This window comes from Entelurus aequoreus, linkage group LG14 (genome assembly GCF_033978785.1).
Source record: "Entelurus aequoreus isolate RoL-2023_Sb linkage group LG14, RoL_Eaeq_v1.1, whole genome shotgun sequence".
NCBI classification, from domain to species: Eukaryota; Metazoa; Chordata; class Actinopteri; order Syngnathiformes; family Syngnathidae; genus Entelurus; species Entelurus aequoreus.
The window spans coordinates 46219901-46240069 of record NC_084744.1 but is presented as its reverse complement, the minus strand read 5'-3'; the positions used below and the strand labels follow the sequence as shown (position 1 = coordinate 46240069).

The window sequence follows — 20169 nt, the reverse complement described above, 5'->3', positions numbered from 1 at the left end:
CACGGCACACCAGACTATATCTCACGGCACACTAGTGTGCCGCGGCACAGTGGTTGAAAAACACTGTTGTAGACAATATAGTTTTTCCACTTTTTTGTTGCTATTGACACAAAATCTGAATTAAAGCCCATCTGTTTATTAAGCAGACTATATGAAAATACCATTTGTGCTTTGTCTTGCCTTTTTGATGCTGCGCTGGGTTTCAGTTCGATTTTCAATAAGCATAAATGTGAAAAAGCTTGGAAAAAGCCTTCTTTGGAATTTATGAAAAGTTCATCATTACTGCTAGGCTGATGATACACTGCTTTTGGATGTCTATCATGAGAATCACCATCATGAGGAAATTCTTCTTAGTGGCAGAGATTGTATTCTCACACACCTCTCCATCTCCATGGCAACTGTTGTTTCTTGTTGTTGTGCTTCATGATAGATGAAGCACAACAACATTTTTAATCACTTCTTAATTTGACAAAACATTTCATGGTAGCCATTTTTGGTGGGGATATGTCTGGTTGCTCCTCTTGGAAAGTGTACCTTGCGGTTCTTTTTATGCACATATCAATCTGATATTGGGGCATGTTTTAGTCTGTTGTCATGGTATACAGTATTCTTAAATTTAATAACCACCTGATTTGAACACATGAGCAACCGTTTTTTTGACAGTGTTCAAGAAAAAGTCTAATACAGCTTTTCCACTGCACAGTATCTGCTCAACTCACATATGTAGCACCACAGAAAACACTAGATTATGATCCTGCAGCATCCAGAACTAATGTGTACTTCATGTATGTACCCAAAATTTACAATAACGGCAATGATAAATAGTATATGGATTTTGGCTGTATCATTATAGTCAGAGTAATAATCACGGTTTCACGATTATCACGTTATTAATATTATTGTGCTTTGATTCATTTCACAACAAAAACAATTATAAAGTCACATGGACATTCCTTAGAGCAGTATTTTTCAACCACTGTGCCGTGGCGCACTAGTGTACCGTGAGATATTGTTTGGTGTGCCATGGGAAATTATGTAATTTCACCTAATTGGTCGGCAAAATATTTTTTGCAAACCAATAATTATAATCTGCAAACAATGTGCCGTTGTAGAGTGTCTGTGCTGTCTGGAGCTCAGCAGAGTAACCATGTAATACTCTTCCATACCAGTAGGTGGCAAGCGGTAGCTCTTTGCTTTGTAAGCCTACTTTGAGACAAGAGAATTAATGAGGGTTATGGTTTTTTGAAGTCATATCGAACAATTGCGTCAGGTATATGATGAGAACGACTTTATATTGTCAATATAGGCTATTGAGTTTAGTTTTTAAAATGTTCTGCTGGTGGTGTCTGTCAGGTTCAAACACTGATGACATCTATTAAACAGACAAGAAGCAAGGAATTAAACAGAGACAGGATTCAATTTAGCTCAATGAGGAGAAACGCGTAGACCTGTACCCTTATACAGTGTCGTCCCACGCTCTGACGAAAGGTTGCATGCATCCTCTTTTATTTGGACTTTCCCTAAATACATGGCAACAGCTGTTTCTAAGGGGAGAGGGGGGTCGTAAACAGCCGTTGCCCTCGGTCACAAAACAGTTCAAAGAAAAGATGCCTGGAGGGGGGGTCAGGTCCTGCTTCCTCTCCGCTTTGTAGATCTCGGGTCAAGACAAAATCCGGATTACAATAGATCAAAGAAACCGACGCCTTCATGTCGCTTCCCATCCTAAATTGTGGAGTTTTACAAGCCTTTTGATTGGTAAGATCAAAGACAGCTTTTGTCCTCTCATGGCAACACAAAGTTTTGTGATAACTTAGATACAATTATTCTGACAGTGTCCGTCATATATTGGTTACTCGGGTCACAGGACAATACCATTGTAAGGGGAACTTAAGGGCAGAGGACACAGGATATGATGACATGTGTTGTGTGTTGGACACCTGGAAGTGGAAAAAGTAAGAGCGGGAATAAAAGTCTGAAAAAGACAATAAGCTTTCTTTTGGTGTATATTATTAAGCTTAAATTGCTAATAAGTGAACTAATAAGTGACACATTTGGCACACAACAATGGCGATGAGGATGGGATAGTGTCCCCCTGGGTTTTTTCATTGAAAAAAATGTGCCTTGGCTCAAAAAAGGTTGAAAAACACTGCCTTAGAGATTATATTTTATAACAGTAATCAAATAATACCTGATAGACTAGATCTGACCAATCTAAGTCTATGAGCAGCCATAAACTGATGAAGCCTACTGAGATATTGGCACCAGACGCTCAACTAGATCTGACCAATTTAAGTCTAAGACTAGATCTGACCAGTCTAAGACTAGATCTGACCAATCTAAGTCTAAGACTAGATCTGACCAATCTAAGTATTTGAGCATGAACTGATAAAGCCTACTCGGATGAGAGGCAAAACGTCTTCGAAGACAAACCAAACAGTCCAGTTGCGATTGATTCAATGCCTCGAGATTGCTAATGTAGCATTCTAGCGTGTCTCTTGATATGTGCTTATTGAGCGTGCACCGATTGTGTAACTTTGTTTTTTTTTAAATTATAAATAACGAAAATAATGTACCAGCATAATGTACGTTCATAATGAGTAAAGAGGACAGAAACACAAGGTATATTGGAGCCTTAGCAATCAAATAATTATGACGTTTTTTATCCCGGTTAATAATAAAACCGTTAATCGTTGCATCCATAATGATGTATTTATGACCAAAAGTTTTTCTGTCACTGACATTGCATTGGCATTGCATGCTTAAAATCCTGGCTGACCAGTTACTAGAAATAGTACCTTGTATTAGTTAGTACCTGGCTGTATTGGAGGGTGTAGTATTTTAGTATGTAAGGAAATGTAAGGTAATTAAACTCTATAAATGGCTAAATTCAAATATTACCATTTCTAGGAAAGATAAATAAAGTGTTTAGTTTTGTGCATAATAGAAGATCAGGTTTGGTTATGATTTTTTCCTTACTATATCCTTAATCAAGCGTCACTGTTCCTGTCTGTGCAGATCTGGCAGTGTGGCGGCTCCTTGGAGATTGTCACATGTTCCCACGTTGGCCACGTTTTCCGGAAGGCTACTCCTTACAGTTTCCCCGGTGGAACAGGCCAAGTTATCAACAAGAACAACAGGCGGCTGGCAGAAGTCTGGATGGATGACTTCAAAGATTTCTTCTATATCATATCCCCAGGTGCAGAACAAGAACAGTTGGTGTTTTTTTGAGTGATATTGTCAAAATTACTATTGTGGTTGTAGTTTTCAGTTGTGTATTACGTTATACTAGGAGCTGTTTCGGTCAGTGTATGCTTTGGTCATTGAATTTTCTTTTCATGAATGGAAATAAAAAAACAAAAGGTTTGAATTTTATTTTGAGATACATCAAATGTAATTGAAAAACAGAATTTAGACAAAGACAAACTTTATTGATCCACAAGGGAAATTGTTCTTTAAAAAAATAAACTTATTGAAAAGCAATAACTACATTTAAATGACGGTTTAATTTTCATTTAAAATTTTATAGGAAAACTATAAATCATCAGTTAGCAAAAACAAAAAGAACCAAACCAAATTCAAATTTATTCTAACACAAGAACCAGAAGTTGCTTTTTAAAGACGAAACTGCGGACTTATAGGAAAAACTGTGGTGTTTTATATTGCATTTATATGTAAAATATATACATATTGATCCATCGTCATCTGGTCTTTCTGACAGGATACATCACCAAACTGTTTTTTTTCCCCTACAGGCCATTAAACTCTTTTCTTTAAGTATCAACCTCCGGGTTCGATGTCAGAATTTTGAAAAAAAAAAATGTTTTTGATCCATTTATTTGTTTCTGCTGACTGGTGTTTTTAATTATTGTTATAAAAAACGTATAGTGAAAGTCAAACCGTTGTTTTTACAGTTAATCCCTTTCAAAAATGTAAAAAGAACACTTTTATTTTTTGTATTTCAATATAAAATTCACATTTTTTAATCCTCATCATTCTCAATCATGATACGAAAATTCGATGACCAAAACATACACTGACTGTGTTTTATATTTTGTTGACCCTATTTGTCAAAATCAAAAGGTAGGAAATACAGTAATTAAATGCCTTCTATATGATGTAGTGTAGATCCACAGCAACAATAGTAAACGCAAGGTTTAATTAATACCTTTCTGACACTGTCATATCTTTATGAAGGCATAATATTTGTTGTACTAATTACTCATTAGATTGTGCAGGTGGCCTGCTGGCGTACAGCTCCTTTTGCTTGTATTGTGGATTAATGTCACGTCACAAACATGGGTTAACACGAGGTCAGTCAGTCGGAGTAAACAACCATATTGGGTAACAATGTCCAGGCACAGTAAAGCTCAGCCACTTACAGACACACAAGAACAATGTGACCCTGCAGACTATGAGAGGAGCACCCCCTCCATCTGTCCACTTCGTAATGTGATTAGCCACCAGCTAGGCTCCACCGGAAATCCCTGGGTAAATGTTTTCAATACCTCCCAACCTTCAAGGGATCATCTGTAATCTGCTGATTTTTACGACATTTTGACCTTCTGCCTCACCCTAGCAAGATGCTCCACAGGCTGGTGTAGGTGGAGGTGCTATGTTGGATCCCAAAGATGTTCTATCAGGTTCAGGTCAGGACTCTGTGCAGGCCAGTCAAGTTCATCCACACCAGACTGCCATCCATGTCTTTATGGACCTTGCTTTGTGCACAGGTGCACATTCATGTTGGAAGAGGAAAGGGCCCGCTCCAAACTGTTCCCACAAGGTTGGGAGCATGGAATTGTCCAAAATGTTTTGGTATTCTGGAGCATTCCCGAAATGTAGCGTTCTCCTGGCAACCTCCAAACCCAGACTGGTCCATCAGATTTCCAGATGAAAAAGCGTGATTCATCACTCCGGAGAAGGCGTCTCCACTGCTCTAGAGTCCAGTGGCGACGTGCTTTACACCAGTGCATCCCACGCTTTGCATTGGTCTTGTTGATGTATGGCTTAAATACAGCTGCCATGGAAACCCATTCCATGAACCTCTCTGCGTACTGTATGTGGGCTACTTGGAAGGTCACATGAAGTTTAGAGTTCTGTAGCAACTGACTGTGCAGAAAGTCTTTGCACGATGCGCTTCAGCATCCGCTGACCCCTCTCTGTCAGTTTACGTGGCCTACCACTCCGTGGCTGAGTTGCTGTTGTTCTCAAACTCTTCCATTTTCTTATAATAAAACCGACAGTTGACTTTGGAATATTTAGGAGCGAGGAACTTTCATGACTGGATTTGTTGCACAGGTGGCATCCTATGACAGTTCCACGCTGGAAATCAGTGAGCTCAGAGCGGCCCATTCTTTCACAAATGTTTGTAGAAACAGTCTCCATGCCTAAGTGCTTGATTTTATACACCTATGATTAGTGATTAGGACACCTGATTCAGTTTGGAGCGGGCCCCTTCCTCTTCCAACATGACTGTGCACCAGTGCACAAAGCAAGGTCCACAAAGACATGGATGACAGAGTCTGGTGTGGATTAACTTGACTGGCCTGCACAGAGTCCTGACCTGTGGCCGGGTCAAGTGATTAGGACACCTAATTCTCATCATTTGGATGGGTGGCCAAATACTTTTGGCAATATAGTGTAGCTGACATATTCTTATAAGAGTGTGATGGCTTGCTTTGAGTCAGTGCATAATTGTCATTACATAAAGCTTCTTTTCTCTAACAATCCAACAATTTTTGAAAATGTGTGCTCTTTTAGCCAAATGGAAACCCCATGATGCATCAGCCTGTGTTTTTTCCCCAGGCATCTGCGCAAACACACATACACACATGCACACACACTCAAAAACACATTAGGCAGAATGTGTTTCTGCATCATGAGCACATGTGGATGGATCCAACAAGGGCAGTTATCCAAAAACATCATGGTTGTAAAAAAAAAAAAAAAAGTAAAACATAATTAAGAAAATATATCTTTAAATAAAATGTGAAGCTCAGTATATATTTTTTCAGGGAACGCAAACAAAATGGCCGTAGTTAAGGCATGGCCGTAACTACCATTAAGGACATCAAGATAATGTCTTAGGTATTTTTTAAGTGACAAAAAGAAGATGATATGACCAACTGCAAATTTATTTTGTGTAAGACATAGTGTGCACTGTAAATCATTGTCTACTAGAGCAGTGTTTTTCAACCACTGTGCCGCGGCACACAGGTGTGCCGTGAGATACAGTCTGGTGTGCCGTGGGAGATTATGTAATTTCACCTATTTGGGTTAAAAATATTTTATGCAAACCAGTAAATTATAATCTGCGAATAAAGTGCCGTTGTTGAGTGTCTGTACTGTCTAGAGCTCGGCAGAGTAACCGTGTAATACTCTTCCATATCAGTAGGTGGCCGCAGGTAGCTAATTGCTTTGTAAACATATCTATTGCTTAAACCAAAAATAAACAAAAGGTTAATACCCCTAAGAAAAGGCAATGAAGCTTAGGGATGGCAATGGAAAACAAAACTAAAACTGAACTTGCTGCAAAGTAAACAAAAATAGAATGCTTGACAACAGCATAGACTTACAGCGTGTGGCACATGTGAACATGACATGACAATCAACGTCCCTATAAAGAAGGATAGTGTCTGCACAACTTAAATAGTCTTGATTGCTAAAAACAAAGCAGGTGCGGGGAATAGCGCTCAAGGAAGACATGAAACTGCTACAGGAAAATACCAACAAAACAGGAAAAGCCACTAAAATAGGAGCGCAAGACACTACACACAGAAAAACACCAACAAACTCAAAATAAGTCACAGCGTGATGTGACAGGTCGTGACAGTACTTTGAGACAAGTGATATAGTGATGGTTATGGTTTAAAGTCATATCCTACAATTGCCAGAACAACTTTTTACTGTCAACATCTACTACTGAGTTTAATTTGTTTATGTTTTCTACTGGTGGTGTGCCTCTGCATTTTTTCAATGAAAAAAATGTGCCTCGGCTCCAAAAAGGTTGAAAAACACTGTACTAGAGCATCCTCTCTCAATAAACAATCTTCGGTCATTTGCAGCTCGCTCCAACTCCCTCTCCCGACACCATAGCTCAACACACAACAGCGACAGAAAAGGAGATGATTGATTGGCAAAATGGCCCAATGAGAGGCAGCAGAAGCCCACCCACGCATGTTGTAGCCCTTCCTCGTTCAATCATATTTAATGGTGATCAGTCCATGATACGGGGCAGAAAGAATCAGTACAGGAAAAACAAAAATAAGACAATCCAAGTAAAAACTAAAAGGTGTTGCAGAGAAATGAAGAGATGGAAAAAGAACAGTTACGGTGACAAAGACTGCTAACAGCAGAAAAATGGAGATGTTTGACAGCAGCTACTTCAGCGTGTCCCTCACAGCAGCAGCTACTTTCAGCATTGCTCTGACGACAGCGCATGAGGAGATAAAGAAGGATAAAACAATGCATGTTGAAGAAAACTCAAATTAATATTAACAAAGGTCATAGGATGCCACCTGTGCAACAAATCCTTTTGCGAAATTTCCTCGCTCCTAAATATTCCAAAGTCAACTGTCGGCTTTATTATAAGAAAATGGAAGAGTTTGGGAACAACAGCAACTCAGCCACCAAGTGGTAGGCCACGTAAACTGACAGAGAGAGGTCAGTGGATGCTGAAGCACATAGTGCAAAGACTTTCTGCAGTCAGTTGCTACAGAGCTCCAAACTTCATGTGACCTTCCAATTAGCCCACGTACAGTAAACAGACAGCTTCATGCAATGGGTTTCCATGGCCGAGCAGCTGTATCTAAGCCATACATACATCACCAAGACCAATGCAAAGCGTGGGGTGCAGTGGTGTAAAGCAGTGGTCCCCAACCTTTTTGTAGCTGCGGACCGGTCAACGCTTGAAAATGTGTCCCACGGACCGGTGTGTGGGGTGGGGCTATTTAAAAAAAACAAAACATTTTTTTTTTTTTTTTTTACATAAATAAATACAATCATGTGTGCTTACGGACTGTATCCCTGCAGACTGTATTGATATATATTGATATACAATGTAAATATTGTGTTTTTTATGTTGATTTCATTTAAAAAAAATATATATATTTTTATTTTTTTTTAATTCTTGTGCGGCCCGGTACCAATCGGTCCGCGGCCCGGTGGTTGGGGACCACTGGTGTAAAGCACATCGCCACTGGACTCTAGAGCAGTGGAGACACCTTCTCTGGAGTGATGAATCACGCTTTTCCATCTGGCAATCTGATGGACGAGTCTGGGTTTGGAGGTTGCCAGGAGAACGCTACATTTCGGACTGCAGTGTGCTGAGTGTGAAATTTGGTGGAGGAGGAATTATGGTGTGGGGTTGTTTTTCAGGAGTTGGGCTTGGCCCCTTAGGTGGACCGACATCATATTGAACCCTATGGGTTAGGAATGGGATGGCACTTCAAGTTCATATTTGAGTCAAGGCAGGTGGCCAAATACTTTTGGCAATATAGTGTATATCTTAAATTCTACCTTTTAAAAATGCCTGACTGCCACTGCCAGAAATGTATTTAGTTATTACAATAATTATTATTGTGGGTGTGTTCAACTGAACGGCAGATTCTAGTATTTTAGTTCCTTTGTTGGATTCATATTGTTACTGAGCACTGCAGCCTTTATATATTTTTTTTTAAATAAATGTGAATTTTCATGTCAAGTGTGGGAAAGTACCAGAGGTGTGGACTCGAGTCACATGACTTGGACTCGAGTCAGACTCGAGTCATGAATTTGATGACTTTAGACTCGACTTGACAAAATGTAAAGAGACTTGCAACTCGACTTGGACTTTAACATCAATGACTTGTGACTTCACTTGGACTTGAGCCTTTTGACTTGACATGACTTGCTACTTTCCCCAAAACCCAACGATTAAAAAGTTATTCGGGAGCGCTCCGTATCTTCCAAAGTGTACGTGTGTCGGTGTGTGTGTCTGTCAGGGAGTGTGCGCTCTCTCAGCGTGTGTGTCTGTCAGTACAACAGCCAATCAAATTAGATCCACATTGTTTTCATCCCACGGCATTCATCCAATCAAATTGCAGAACAACCAACAAAGAATAGCTCTCAAACAACGCGCCAGTGAGGAAAAATTACGTCAAAGATAGTTTCGTTCGGGTATTAAAACTACGACTTGGTCAACAAAAAACGAATTGCAACAACTTCCAACTTCGTTCGACATTTGAAGTTGCAAACAGAACGGTAAGTTTTGAATGTAAGCTAACGTTTATTGGCTAAGTAACGTGACTTTTATTTGCTGTGTTGTTAAATCAGTGAGGCTGTAAACTCACTGCTAACACTATAACCATAGACATCTTATAAGTAGACGCAGCATGGAGCGCTACTGCCTACTGGCGCAGACGAGACGCGGGCCGCCATCTTGGAGTGGTGATCCGCTCCACTCAGTGCAATTCATTTGGCAGGAGCAATGAACTGTCAGCGCATTTAATTCATTTTACCTCACTGAATACCACTCATTTTCACGCGCTTTTTTGTCATACGTGTAGCTATGATAAAGGACACATGTTTTGGCGTGTTTTATTATTAATAGTTTGTTTAACAGTAATAAAATATTCTTATATGCTATAAATGACCAGACGTCCGAGATCAAAACTGGGATAATCCCAGAGATGCGGGAAAAACGGTCATCTATTTTTAAATTCAAGAAACAATATGATTAGGTTATATAAATATGCGTATATTCTACATAAACAACGTATAGATATCTATATATCTTAGGGACCTATAGACTGTATCTCTGTTGCTGCAGCAGCAGAGAGTTTATTCTGTCTTGACACTTTGTATTGATATTTTGTATTACATTCTTCCCTTAAATGATCATGTTTACAGTGATTGTTTTGTATGTATTTTTTATGTATGTCGCTTTGGATAAAAGCCTCTGCCAAATACTTTAACACAGTGGTCCCCAACCACCGGGCCGCGGTCCGGTACCGGTCCGTGGATCGATTGGTACCGGGCCGCACAAGAAATAAAAAAATACAAAAAATTATTATTACTATTTTTTTTAAAAATTAAATCAACATAAAAAACACAAGATACACTTACAATTAGTGCACCAAACCAAAAAACCGCCCTCCCCCATTTACACTCATTCACACTCATTCGCACAAATGGGGTTGTTTCTTTCTGTTATTAATATTTTTGGTTCCTACATTATATATCAATATATATCAATACAGTCTGCAATGGATATACAGTCCCTGCAATTTTAAATGCACTTGTTTTAATAAATAAATACAGCGTTTTAAAAGCATACACAATCTGTGTAAATATATTAGTCTGTGGTTAAAAAGACTTGAAAGGACTCGAAACTTAAAATGCCGGACTTGGGACTTGACTTGAGACTTTCCAGTCTTGACTTTGGACTTGACTTGGGACTTGCCTGTCTTGACTCGGGACTTGACTCGAGACTTGAGGGCAAAGACTTGAGACTTACTTGTGACTTGCAAAACAATGACTTGGTCCCACCTCTGGAAAGTACTGACTAATGATGTATAAACTTGGCCTGCAGGAGTGATGCGTGTGAACTACGGTGACGTCTCTTCCCGAAAAGCCCTTCGTGAAGCCTTGAAGTGCAAACCGTTCTCCTGGTACCTGGAGAACATCTACCCAGACTCCCAGATCCCGAGAAGATATTACTCGCTCGGTGAAGTATGAGCTTTTTTTGTCCTTCGATCTCTCATGTGCCAGCAGATACAAGTGCCTCACTGCTCGGAATCAAACGTCTTTTTGCTTCAGGCTTGTGTAGTCTGAGAACTTTATTGCTTTGGGAAAAAAAACAGCATCTTAGGAGGAGCTTTGAGAACCAGATGAGCTCCACCATCCTCTTGTGTTAGGGTTGTACGTGTATGATAAACAAACAGTGGGATGTTGGTGCAGCAGACATTGCTCCGAGCACATGTTTACTGCAGCAAAGATGCTACTCTGTATTGTCTATATGTCTACGGCAGTGTTTTTCAACCACTGTGCCGTGGCACACTAGTGTGCCGTGAGATACAGTCTGGTGTGCTGTGGGAGATTATGTAATTTCACCTAATTGGGTTAAAAATATTTTTTGCAAACCAGTAATTATAATCCCCAAATAATGTACAGTTGTTGAGTGTCTGTGCTGTCTAGAGCTCGGCAGAGTAACCGTGTAATACTCTTACATATCAGTAGGTGGCAGCAAGTAGCTAATTGCTTTGTAGATGTTCGTCGTGATCACAATATGCAGATGACAGCGGTAGGCAGTGTGCGGGTAAAAAGGTATCTAACGCTTAAACCAAAATCTACGAAATTTACGGTACGTTACTGCAGCAGTGTCCAAACTACAGCCCGTGGGCCAAGTGCGGCCCACTGGCGTCGTCAGTCTTGCCAACGAGACATTACAAGTTATTAAATAATAAGGCGAGCCCTTCGGATGTGTCAAGGTAACATTTTAATAATTTACCCTAGTTTGTGACGAAGTATGTGATTTTAGTCAATGACTATGAGGTTTACATTGTAAACTGATAACATACATAACGTCAATTTATATGACCAAGTGCATATTATAACCAATGCAGAAAGTCAACACACATAGTCGCACATTTTACACACACTGCTCACTAAAGTTAAAGTACCCATCCCCTTGTTCCCCCCCTGGGAGGTGAAGGGAGCAGTGGGCAGCAGCGGTGGCCGCGCCCGGGAATAATTTTTGGTGATTTAACCCCCAATTCCAACCCTTGATGCTGAGTGCCAAGCAGGGAGGTAATGGGTCCCATTTTTATAGTCTTTGGTATGACTCGCCTGGGGTTTGAACTCACAACCTACCGATCTCAGGGCGGACACACTAACCACTAGGCCACTGAACATGTAAACATTATAGAAATGTATACACACCTTACACAATTTAAAATAACACAATTTTAAATCCACTGCAAAGCATGATGGGTAATGTGCAAAACTCTCTCTCCACATTTTGCCATGTTTAATGCATTTTAGATAACTTATATTTATGTTTGATTACAAACACAACTTTAGGGAGGTCGTCACAGAAGTAAAAAAAGTTGGAATCAAATTTTCATATACTCTTAATATTCAATGTTTTATCGTATATACTTCATATTGTAGTAGTTGTCAGGGTCTGATATGTGGGTTTGATAATACATGTTAAAGTTATGTGTTGCTGTTTAGTCTCCCCAGTAAACTTTGTGGAAATTAATAACTATGTCTACACACCATACATAATTTAAAATTACACCTATTTAAATCCACCGCCAAGCATCATTGTTAGTATGCGCCATGTTAAAAAACAGAGGTTTTACCTTAAAATTGTAACTACAACTTAAGTTAGTGTAGTAATTCAGATATCAAATGAATTTTGATGCTTTATACAAATACATGACACACAGTATGTATATACAATACATATATATATATATATATATATATATATATATATATATATATATATATATATATATATATTTATTATATATATATATATATATATATATATATATATATATATATATATATATATATATATATATATACACACACATATATATATACAGTATATTAAATATATATATATACTGTATATATACATGTATATACATATATATATATATATATATATATATATATATATATATATATATATATATATATATATATATATATATATATATATATATATATATATATATATATATATATATATATATATATATATATATATATATATATATATTAGTATGTATGTATATATATATATATGCATATATATATTACAATGATATATGTAAATATTATATTAATATACTATAATTTACATGCACACATATGTATAGGCTATATATGTGTGTGTATATGTATGTATATATTATTACTTTACATGCAGTCTGCCTTTTTTAGCCCAAGTCAAAGCGTTTGAACACCCCTGCATTAGTGGTTAACTTCTTTTTACACTTGTTGTGCAGTTGATGTTACAATGTGCAATGCAACAGAACCTTATTACTCCTTACTTGAGAGAGTGCTGAAATAGTGTTTGACTTTTCTGAAAAATCAATACATTGTATATTGCCTACTTATTTTGTCACTTTTATAAATAATATTTCAAGGGGACCTATGATTTTAATCTAAATTTTAAACATTTCCTTGTGGTCTAGTTAATAGGTATTGGATATGCTTTGGTGTAAATTTTGCATAAATTACCAGTGTTGGGAGTTTGTCTGCAAGATGTTCGATTCTGAAGGTGTTCCTAGATTGCAAATGAAACCACACCCCACACTCTCTAAAAGTATCATAATTTATCTTTTGGAAAATGTACATTGTTCAAACATATATCTGGAAGTCGCCTTTGCTATTTTTCCCCAGACACAGTCAAAAATAAACTTCATAAAGATTATGTAAATTACACGGTCACAATACTAGGTACACCTGCACACTCCCCAGTTGATTTAGACTCTGCATAAAAAAAGCTGTTTTTAGAAGCATTTATGTTACACAACAATGTTATTATGCAAATGCTAAGATTAGTTGAAAATATTATGTTTATTCTAATTGTTTTGTGTTTCCTCAATGCCGGAACCAGAACAGGAGGAGCTCCTCCTCCTGGCTGAGAGCTTGACTAAATGTCGAAATAAGTATGTCCACCTTGCTGTGACATCACAACGTAGCCATCGAGGCATCCAAAACGGCGTGCAAGCTCATGCCAAAATGCATGAACCTCGTGATTCGACGCTTTGGCGTTGTTTAACACGACTATCCAACTTTGTAACAACATTCATAAGTCAGAAAAGACAACATTTATCATAGGCCCCCTTCAAATCGTTTCCTGTACAGGTAGTACATGTTTTTTGATACAAGTTTTTCATTGCCTTATGGGAAAAATAGTTCTGAAAATAGACCAAATTGATGTCAATTGACTGTCTTCAACCTAAAAGGTTGCACAACATTGATCCTTGCAGGAGTGATGAAAAATGTTGAAACTTTTGAGTTTGAGTTTTTTAATTCAGTTTAATGATTTTGACATGACAAAAGTAAATGTCAGCTTCAGAAATGAGCCCTTTAATCCTCCTCAATTTTTATTGGTGTAATTATTTTTTCTTAGATTGTATTAGTTGTTGTTCTCAACTTGTCTGAGCAGTGACTGTGGCAAATATATAAGAATAAAGTAAAAAAAAAAAGTTAAAGTACCAATGATTGTCACACACACACTGGGTGTGTTGAGATTATCCTCTGCATTTGACCCATCACCCTCTGGAAGGTGAGGGTGAGGGTTATTAACAATTATTATCAAACCCCACATCAGACCCTGACGACACTACAATATGAAGTATATACGATAAAACATTGAATATTAAAGGCCTACTGAAAGCCACTACTACCGACCACGCAGTCTGATAGTTTATATATCAATGATGAAATCTTAACATTGCAACACATGCCAATACGGCCGGGTTAACTTATAAAGTGCAATTTTAAATTTCCCGCTAAACTTCCGGTTCGAAACGCCTCTGAGGGTTGACGTATGCGCGTGACGTCAATCATTGAAACGGAAGTATTCGGACACCATTGAAGTCAATACGAAATAGCTCTGTTTTCATCTCATTATTCCACAGTATTCTGGACATCTGTGTTGGTGAATCTGTTGCAATTTGTTCATTGCATTATGGAGAAAGAAGCTGAGCAAGTAAAGAAGAAAGTTGTCGGTGCGAAGTGTCTATTTTGCGAGGGAAGTCAGCAACAACACGTACACAGCCGGCGCTTCTTTGTTTACATTCCCGAAAGATGCAGTCAAGATGGAAGAACTCGGACAACAGAGACTCTTACCAGGAGGACTTTGATTTGGATACACAGTTGCGATAACGTGAGTACACAGCTGCGCTTCCAAACATTTGATCGCTTGCTATAACTAGCTCGAGCTAGTAGCTAGGAGCTAGGAGCTAGCATTAGGATTAATTTGTGGCATATTAAATATAAGCCTGGTTGTGTTGTGGCTAATAGAGTATATATATGTCTTGTGTTTATTTATTGTTGTAGTCATTCCCAGCTGAATATCAGGTCCCACCCGCACGCTTCCAAACATTTGATTGCTTGCCCGTACGTGCGTGTCATGTACGTAACTTTGATTAAATATATAAGCTTTATGAACCTTGGGTTAGGTGAACGGTTGTTTGGGCTGAGTGAGTGTGTGTGTTATGCAGGTGTTTGAATTGTATTGGCGGGTTATATATACGGGATCCCGTCCATATTACCCGCTCGAGCTATAACTAGCTTGAGCTAGTAGCTAGTAGCTAGGAGCTAGCATAACAAACACCTAGGTGTTTTTATGCGGGATTAATTTGTGGCATATTAAATATAAGCCTGGTTGTGTTGTGGCTAATAGAGTATATATATATGTCTTGTGTTTATTTACTGTTGTAGTCATTCCCAGCTGAATATCAGGTCCCACCCGCGCGCTTCCAAACATTTGATTGCTTGCCAGTACGTGCGTGTCATGTACGTAACTTTGATTAAATATATAAGCTTTATGAACCTTGGGTTAGGTGAACGGTTGTTTGGGCTGAGTGAGTGTGTGTGTTGTGCAGGTGTTTGAATTGTATTGGCGGGTTATATATACAGGATCCCGTCCATATTACCCGCTCGAGCTATAACTAGCTCGAGCAAGTAGCTATGAGCTAGCATAACAAACACCTAGGTGTTTTTATGCGGGATTAATTTGTGGCATATTAAATACAAGCCTGGTTGTGTTGTGGCTAATAGAGTATACCGTATTTCCTTGAATAGCCGCAGGGGCGTTAATTAATTTAAAACCTCCTGTCACTCCTGCGTTTACCGGAAACCGGCGGGATGGCCGTGCATGCAGTAATTATTTTAAAACCTCTTCTCACTCCGGCGTTTACCAAAAGGAATCCATAAAATTTAGGCGTGCGCTTTGAGTGTGATGTAAGCATACCATCATGAAAAGCACATTTAATTAAAATTAACGTTATTATGGTCTTACCTGTACTTATAAATGGAGTCCATTTGCAGCTCCTTCTGACCAAAAGCATCGATAACTTGTTTATAGAAGTCTTCATTATTTTCTTTTTTCCGTTTTAAAAGTCTCGATGGAGATATTCCTTTAATTATTACCTCCTGCTTCCATTGAAAGTCCAGTTTAGAAAACTGTTTTATTTTAGATACCGGTATGTAATCCTCCATGTTAGAAGGAAGAAAAAAAATCTCTTGCTGCGTGTGTTCACTTCTTCTGCAGTACCGGAAGTCGCAAGAAGGATCACTAGCGCGGCAGCGCCCTCTACCACCAGGAGGCGGGAGTCATTTAATGACTTATACAGTATTTCACACACGCAGCTACGGTATATTAATAAAACATAGCTGCTTACTGTTCTCTTTAGCATACTGTACCGGTATTCAATAGCTTGGACCTTAAATCCTACTGAAAAGCTCTTTATCTTTTTTCCTTTGTGCGATTGTAAACTACTGAAAGCAGCTTCCTCCATTTTGAAAATGAGGACAGATGCGTCACTCGTGACGTAACGAATTTGACCCGGTGGAAGTTCTAGACATATGCTAAATATTTTGCGAAACGAGTTTGACCCGGTGAAAATTATAGACATGCGATAATAAAATTAATATTTTGCGAAACGAATTTGATCCGGCTTCAATAATAAACCGGCGATAAGGCCAAGCATGCGTTAATTATTTGAGAAACGAGTTTGACCCGGCAGTAATTCTAGACGTGCGAATACTATATTCCCTGCGCCAATTCAAGGAAATACGGTATATATGTCTTGTGTTTATTTACTGTTGTAGTCATTTCCAGCTGAATATCAGGTCAACCCCGGCTCTCACAGCATCTTCCACTCCCCACTAGTCCTTCACTTGCACTTTCCTCATTTAAAAATATTTCATCCTCGCTCAAATTAATGGGGAAATCGTCGCTTTCTCGGTCCGAATCTCTCTCACTTCATGCGGCCATCATTGTAAACAATAGGGAACTTTGCGTATATGTTCAATTGACTACGTCATGCTACTTCCGGTAGGGGCAAGCCTTTTTTTATCAGATACCAAAAGTTGCGATCTTTATCGTCGTTGTTCTATACTAAATCCTTTCAGCAAAAATATGGCAATATCGCGAAATGATCAAGTATGACACATAGAATAGATCTGCTATCCCCGTTTAAATAAAAACATTTCATTTCAGTAGGCCTTTAAGAGTATATGAAAATTTGATTCCTTCTTTTTTTACTTCTATGACGACCTCCTTAAAGTCGTGTTTGTAATCAAACATGAATATAAACGATCTAAAATACCTCAAACATGGCACGCTGTGGAGAGAGACAGTTTTGCATATTACCCATCATGCTTTGCAGTGGATTTAAAATTGTGTAATTTTAAATTGTGTATGGTGTGTCCACTCCCTGTACTTTCAGTGTCAGAGCTTGGTCCGCATTGCCGGCAGTAAGTCGGACCCGTTTCCAGTGAAGGTTGGACTCCGACAAGGCTGCCCTTTGTCACCGATTCTGTTCATAACTTTTATGAACAGAATTTCTAGGCGCAGTCAGGGCGTTGAGGGTATCTGGTTTGGTGGCTGCAGGATTAGGTCTCTGCTTTTTGCAGGTGATGTGGTCCTGCTGGCTTCATCTGGCCAGGATCTTCAGTTCTCACTGGATCGGTTCGCAGCAGAGTGTGAAGCAACTGGGATGGGAATCAGCACCTCTAAGTCTGAGTCCATGGTTCTCGCCCGGAAAAGGGTGGAGTGCCATCTCCGGGTTGGGGAGGAGATCTTGCCCCAAGGGGAGGAGTTCAAGTACCTCGGAGTCTTGTTCACGAGTAAGGGAAGAGTGGATCGTGAGATCGACAGGCAGATCGGTGCGGCGTCTTCAGTAATGCGGATGCTGTATCGATCCGTTGTGGTGAAGAAAGAGCTGAGCCGGAAGGCAAAGCTCTCAATTTACCGGTCGATCTACGTTCCCATCCTCACCTATCGTCATGAGCTTTGGGTTATGACCAAAAGGACAAGATCACGGGTACAAGCGGCCGAAATGAGTTTCCTCTGCTGGGTGGCGGGGCTCTCCTTTAGAGATAGGGTGAGAAGCTCTGTCATCCGGGAGGAACTCAGAGTAAAGCCGCTGCTCCTCCACATGGAGAGGAGCCAGATGAGGTGGTTCAGCATCTGGTCAGGATGCCACCCGAACGCCTCCCTAGGGAGGTGTTTCGGGCACGTCTGACCGGTAGGAGGCCACAGGGAAGACCCAGGACACGTTGGGAAGACTATGTCTCCCGGCTGGCCTGGGTACGCCTCGGGATCCCCCGGGAGGAGCTGGACGAAATGGCTGGGGAGAGGGAAGTCTGGGCTTCCCTGCTTAGGCTGCTGCCCCCGCAACCCGACCTCGGTTAAGCGGAAGAAGATGGATGGATGGATGGATAGATGGTGTGTGAAAATTTCTATAATGTCCACAAAGTTTAGTGAACAGGGTGTGTATTGGTTATAATATTGATTTGCACCATAACGGTAAAGGTTGTTTACACTGGGTCATATAAATTGATGTTATGTATGTTATCAGTTTGCGATGTCATTTTTGCTGATTTAACCCCCAATTCCAACCCTTGATGCTGAGTGTCAAGCAGGGAAGTAATGGGTCCCATTTTTATAGTCTTTGGTATGACTCGGCCGAGGTTTGAACTCACAACCTACCGATCTCGGGGTGGACGCTCTAACCACAATACACATTATTAATTAAATAAAATGAAATATATTTATATTATACTGTTATATTATCAATTTGAATGAGTGTTACTCTTATAAAAATAATTCCTGCAATATTGTGTAATTGTTGTGTTTATAGTATTGCCCTTTAATTGATTAAACTTATGAATGTTTTCCATATTGGCAGATCAGGAACGTTGAGACCAACCAATGTGTTGACAACATGGGACGAAAGGAGAATGAGAAAGTTGGCTTTTTCAACTGCCACGGCATGGGTGGAAACCAGGTGGGAATAAAAATGCATGCATTTAATATTAAATGATATTTGCATTCTTAAATGTCAGTTCAAACGTCAACGTTCAAACAAAATGCAGAGGTATGGTGTCAGAGGTCTTGCTCATGATTGGTTGAAAAGTTATCTTGGTGGCAGAGAACAGTATGTGCATATGAACAATGTAGATTCAGATAAAAAGATTATAGCACATGGAGTACCCCAAGGTTCTGTACTGGGACCAACATTTTTTTTATTTTATATTAATGATATCTGTAAAATCTTTAAAAAACTAAACTGTATTCTTTTTGCTGATGATACAAGCCTGTACTGTTCTGGGCAAGACCTTGGCCAGCTCCTAGAAACTGTAGAGAGTGAACTCCACATACTGAAGCAATGGTTTGATGCCAATAAACTATCAATCAACCTAAATAAAACAATATATATAATTTTTGGAAATAGGAAAAATAACATACAGTGTCATATAAGAATTGATGATATGGAGATAGAAAGGGGGTATTCAACAACATTTTTGGGAATCTATACAGATGATAAATTAAATTGGAAACTGTACATAAATATACTCAAGACAAAGATGGCAAAAATTATTGCTATGTTACATACAATTAAAAACTCTGTAAATCAAAAGGCTCTTAACATGTTATATAATTCTTTCGTACTCCCATATCTTAATTATTGTCGGGGTAACAATTACAAATCAAACATCAACTCTATGTTCTTACTTCAAAAGAAAGCGATTATAATTGTAAATTATGCGGATTATCATGACCATACCAATGCTCTGTTTATTAAATTAAAAACATTAAAACTGCACTATCTTGTTGACCTCAACACTGCTATTGTGACATATAAAGCTCATAACCACATGCTGCCTCTGTGTCTACAGGAGAGGTTCAAACCTAGAGAGAGTCCCTTTGACCTCAGAGGTTCAGCTGTCTTTCAGAAAACAAACATAAGAACAAGCTTAAGAAGTAGATGTGTTTCTGTCAGGGGGGTTCATCTGTGGAAAAGCTTGGATGATTCTTTAAAATGTTCCAGTTCCATTCACACATTTAAAAAACACTTTAAGACTAGAGATGTCCGATAATATCGGCCTGCCGATAAATGCTTTAAAATGTAATATTGGAAATTATCGGTA

General features: G+C 38.9%; 1 protein-coding gene across 8 annotated transcripts in view; it reads left to right on the top strand.

The window, feature by feature from the left end:
• galnt13 (UDP-N-acetyl-alpha-D-galactosamine:polypeptide N-acetylgalactosaminyltransferase 13) overlaps positions 1 to 20169 on the top strand; it is a 128202-nt gene that overhangs the window by 51482 nt on the left and 56551 nt on the right. For all 8 annotated transcript variants that reach the window (XM_062069988.1, XM_062069986.1, XM_062069984.1 and 5 more), the window contains 3 exons: positions 3016 to 3196; positions 10568 to 10707; positions 18927 to 19025. In XM_062069988.1, coding sequence (XP_061925972.1) covers positions 3016 to 3196; positions 10568 to 10707; positions 18927 to 19025 — 420 coding nt within the window. The remainder of the gene's footprint in view (positions 1 to 3015; positions 3197 to 10567; positions 10708 to 18926; positions 19026 to 20169) is intronic.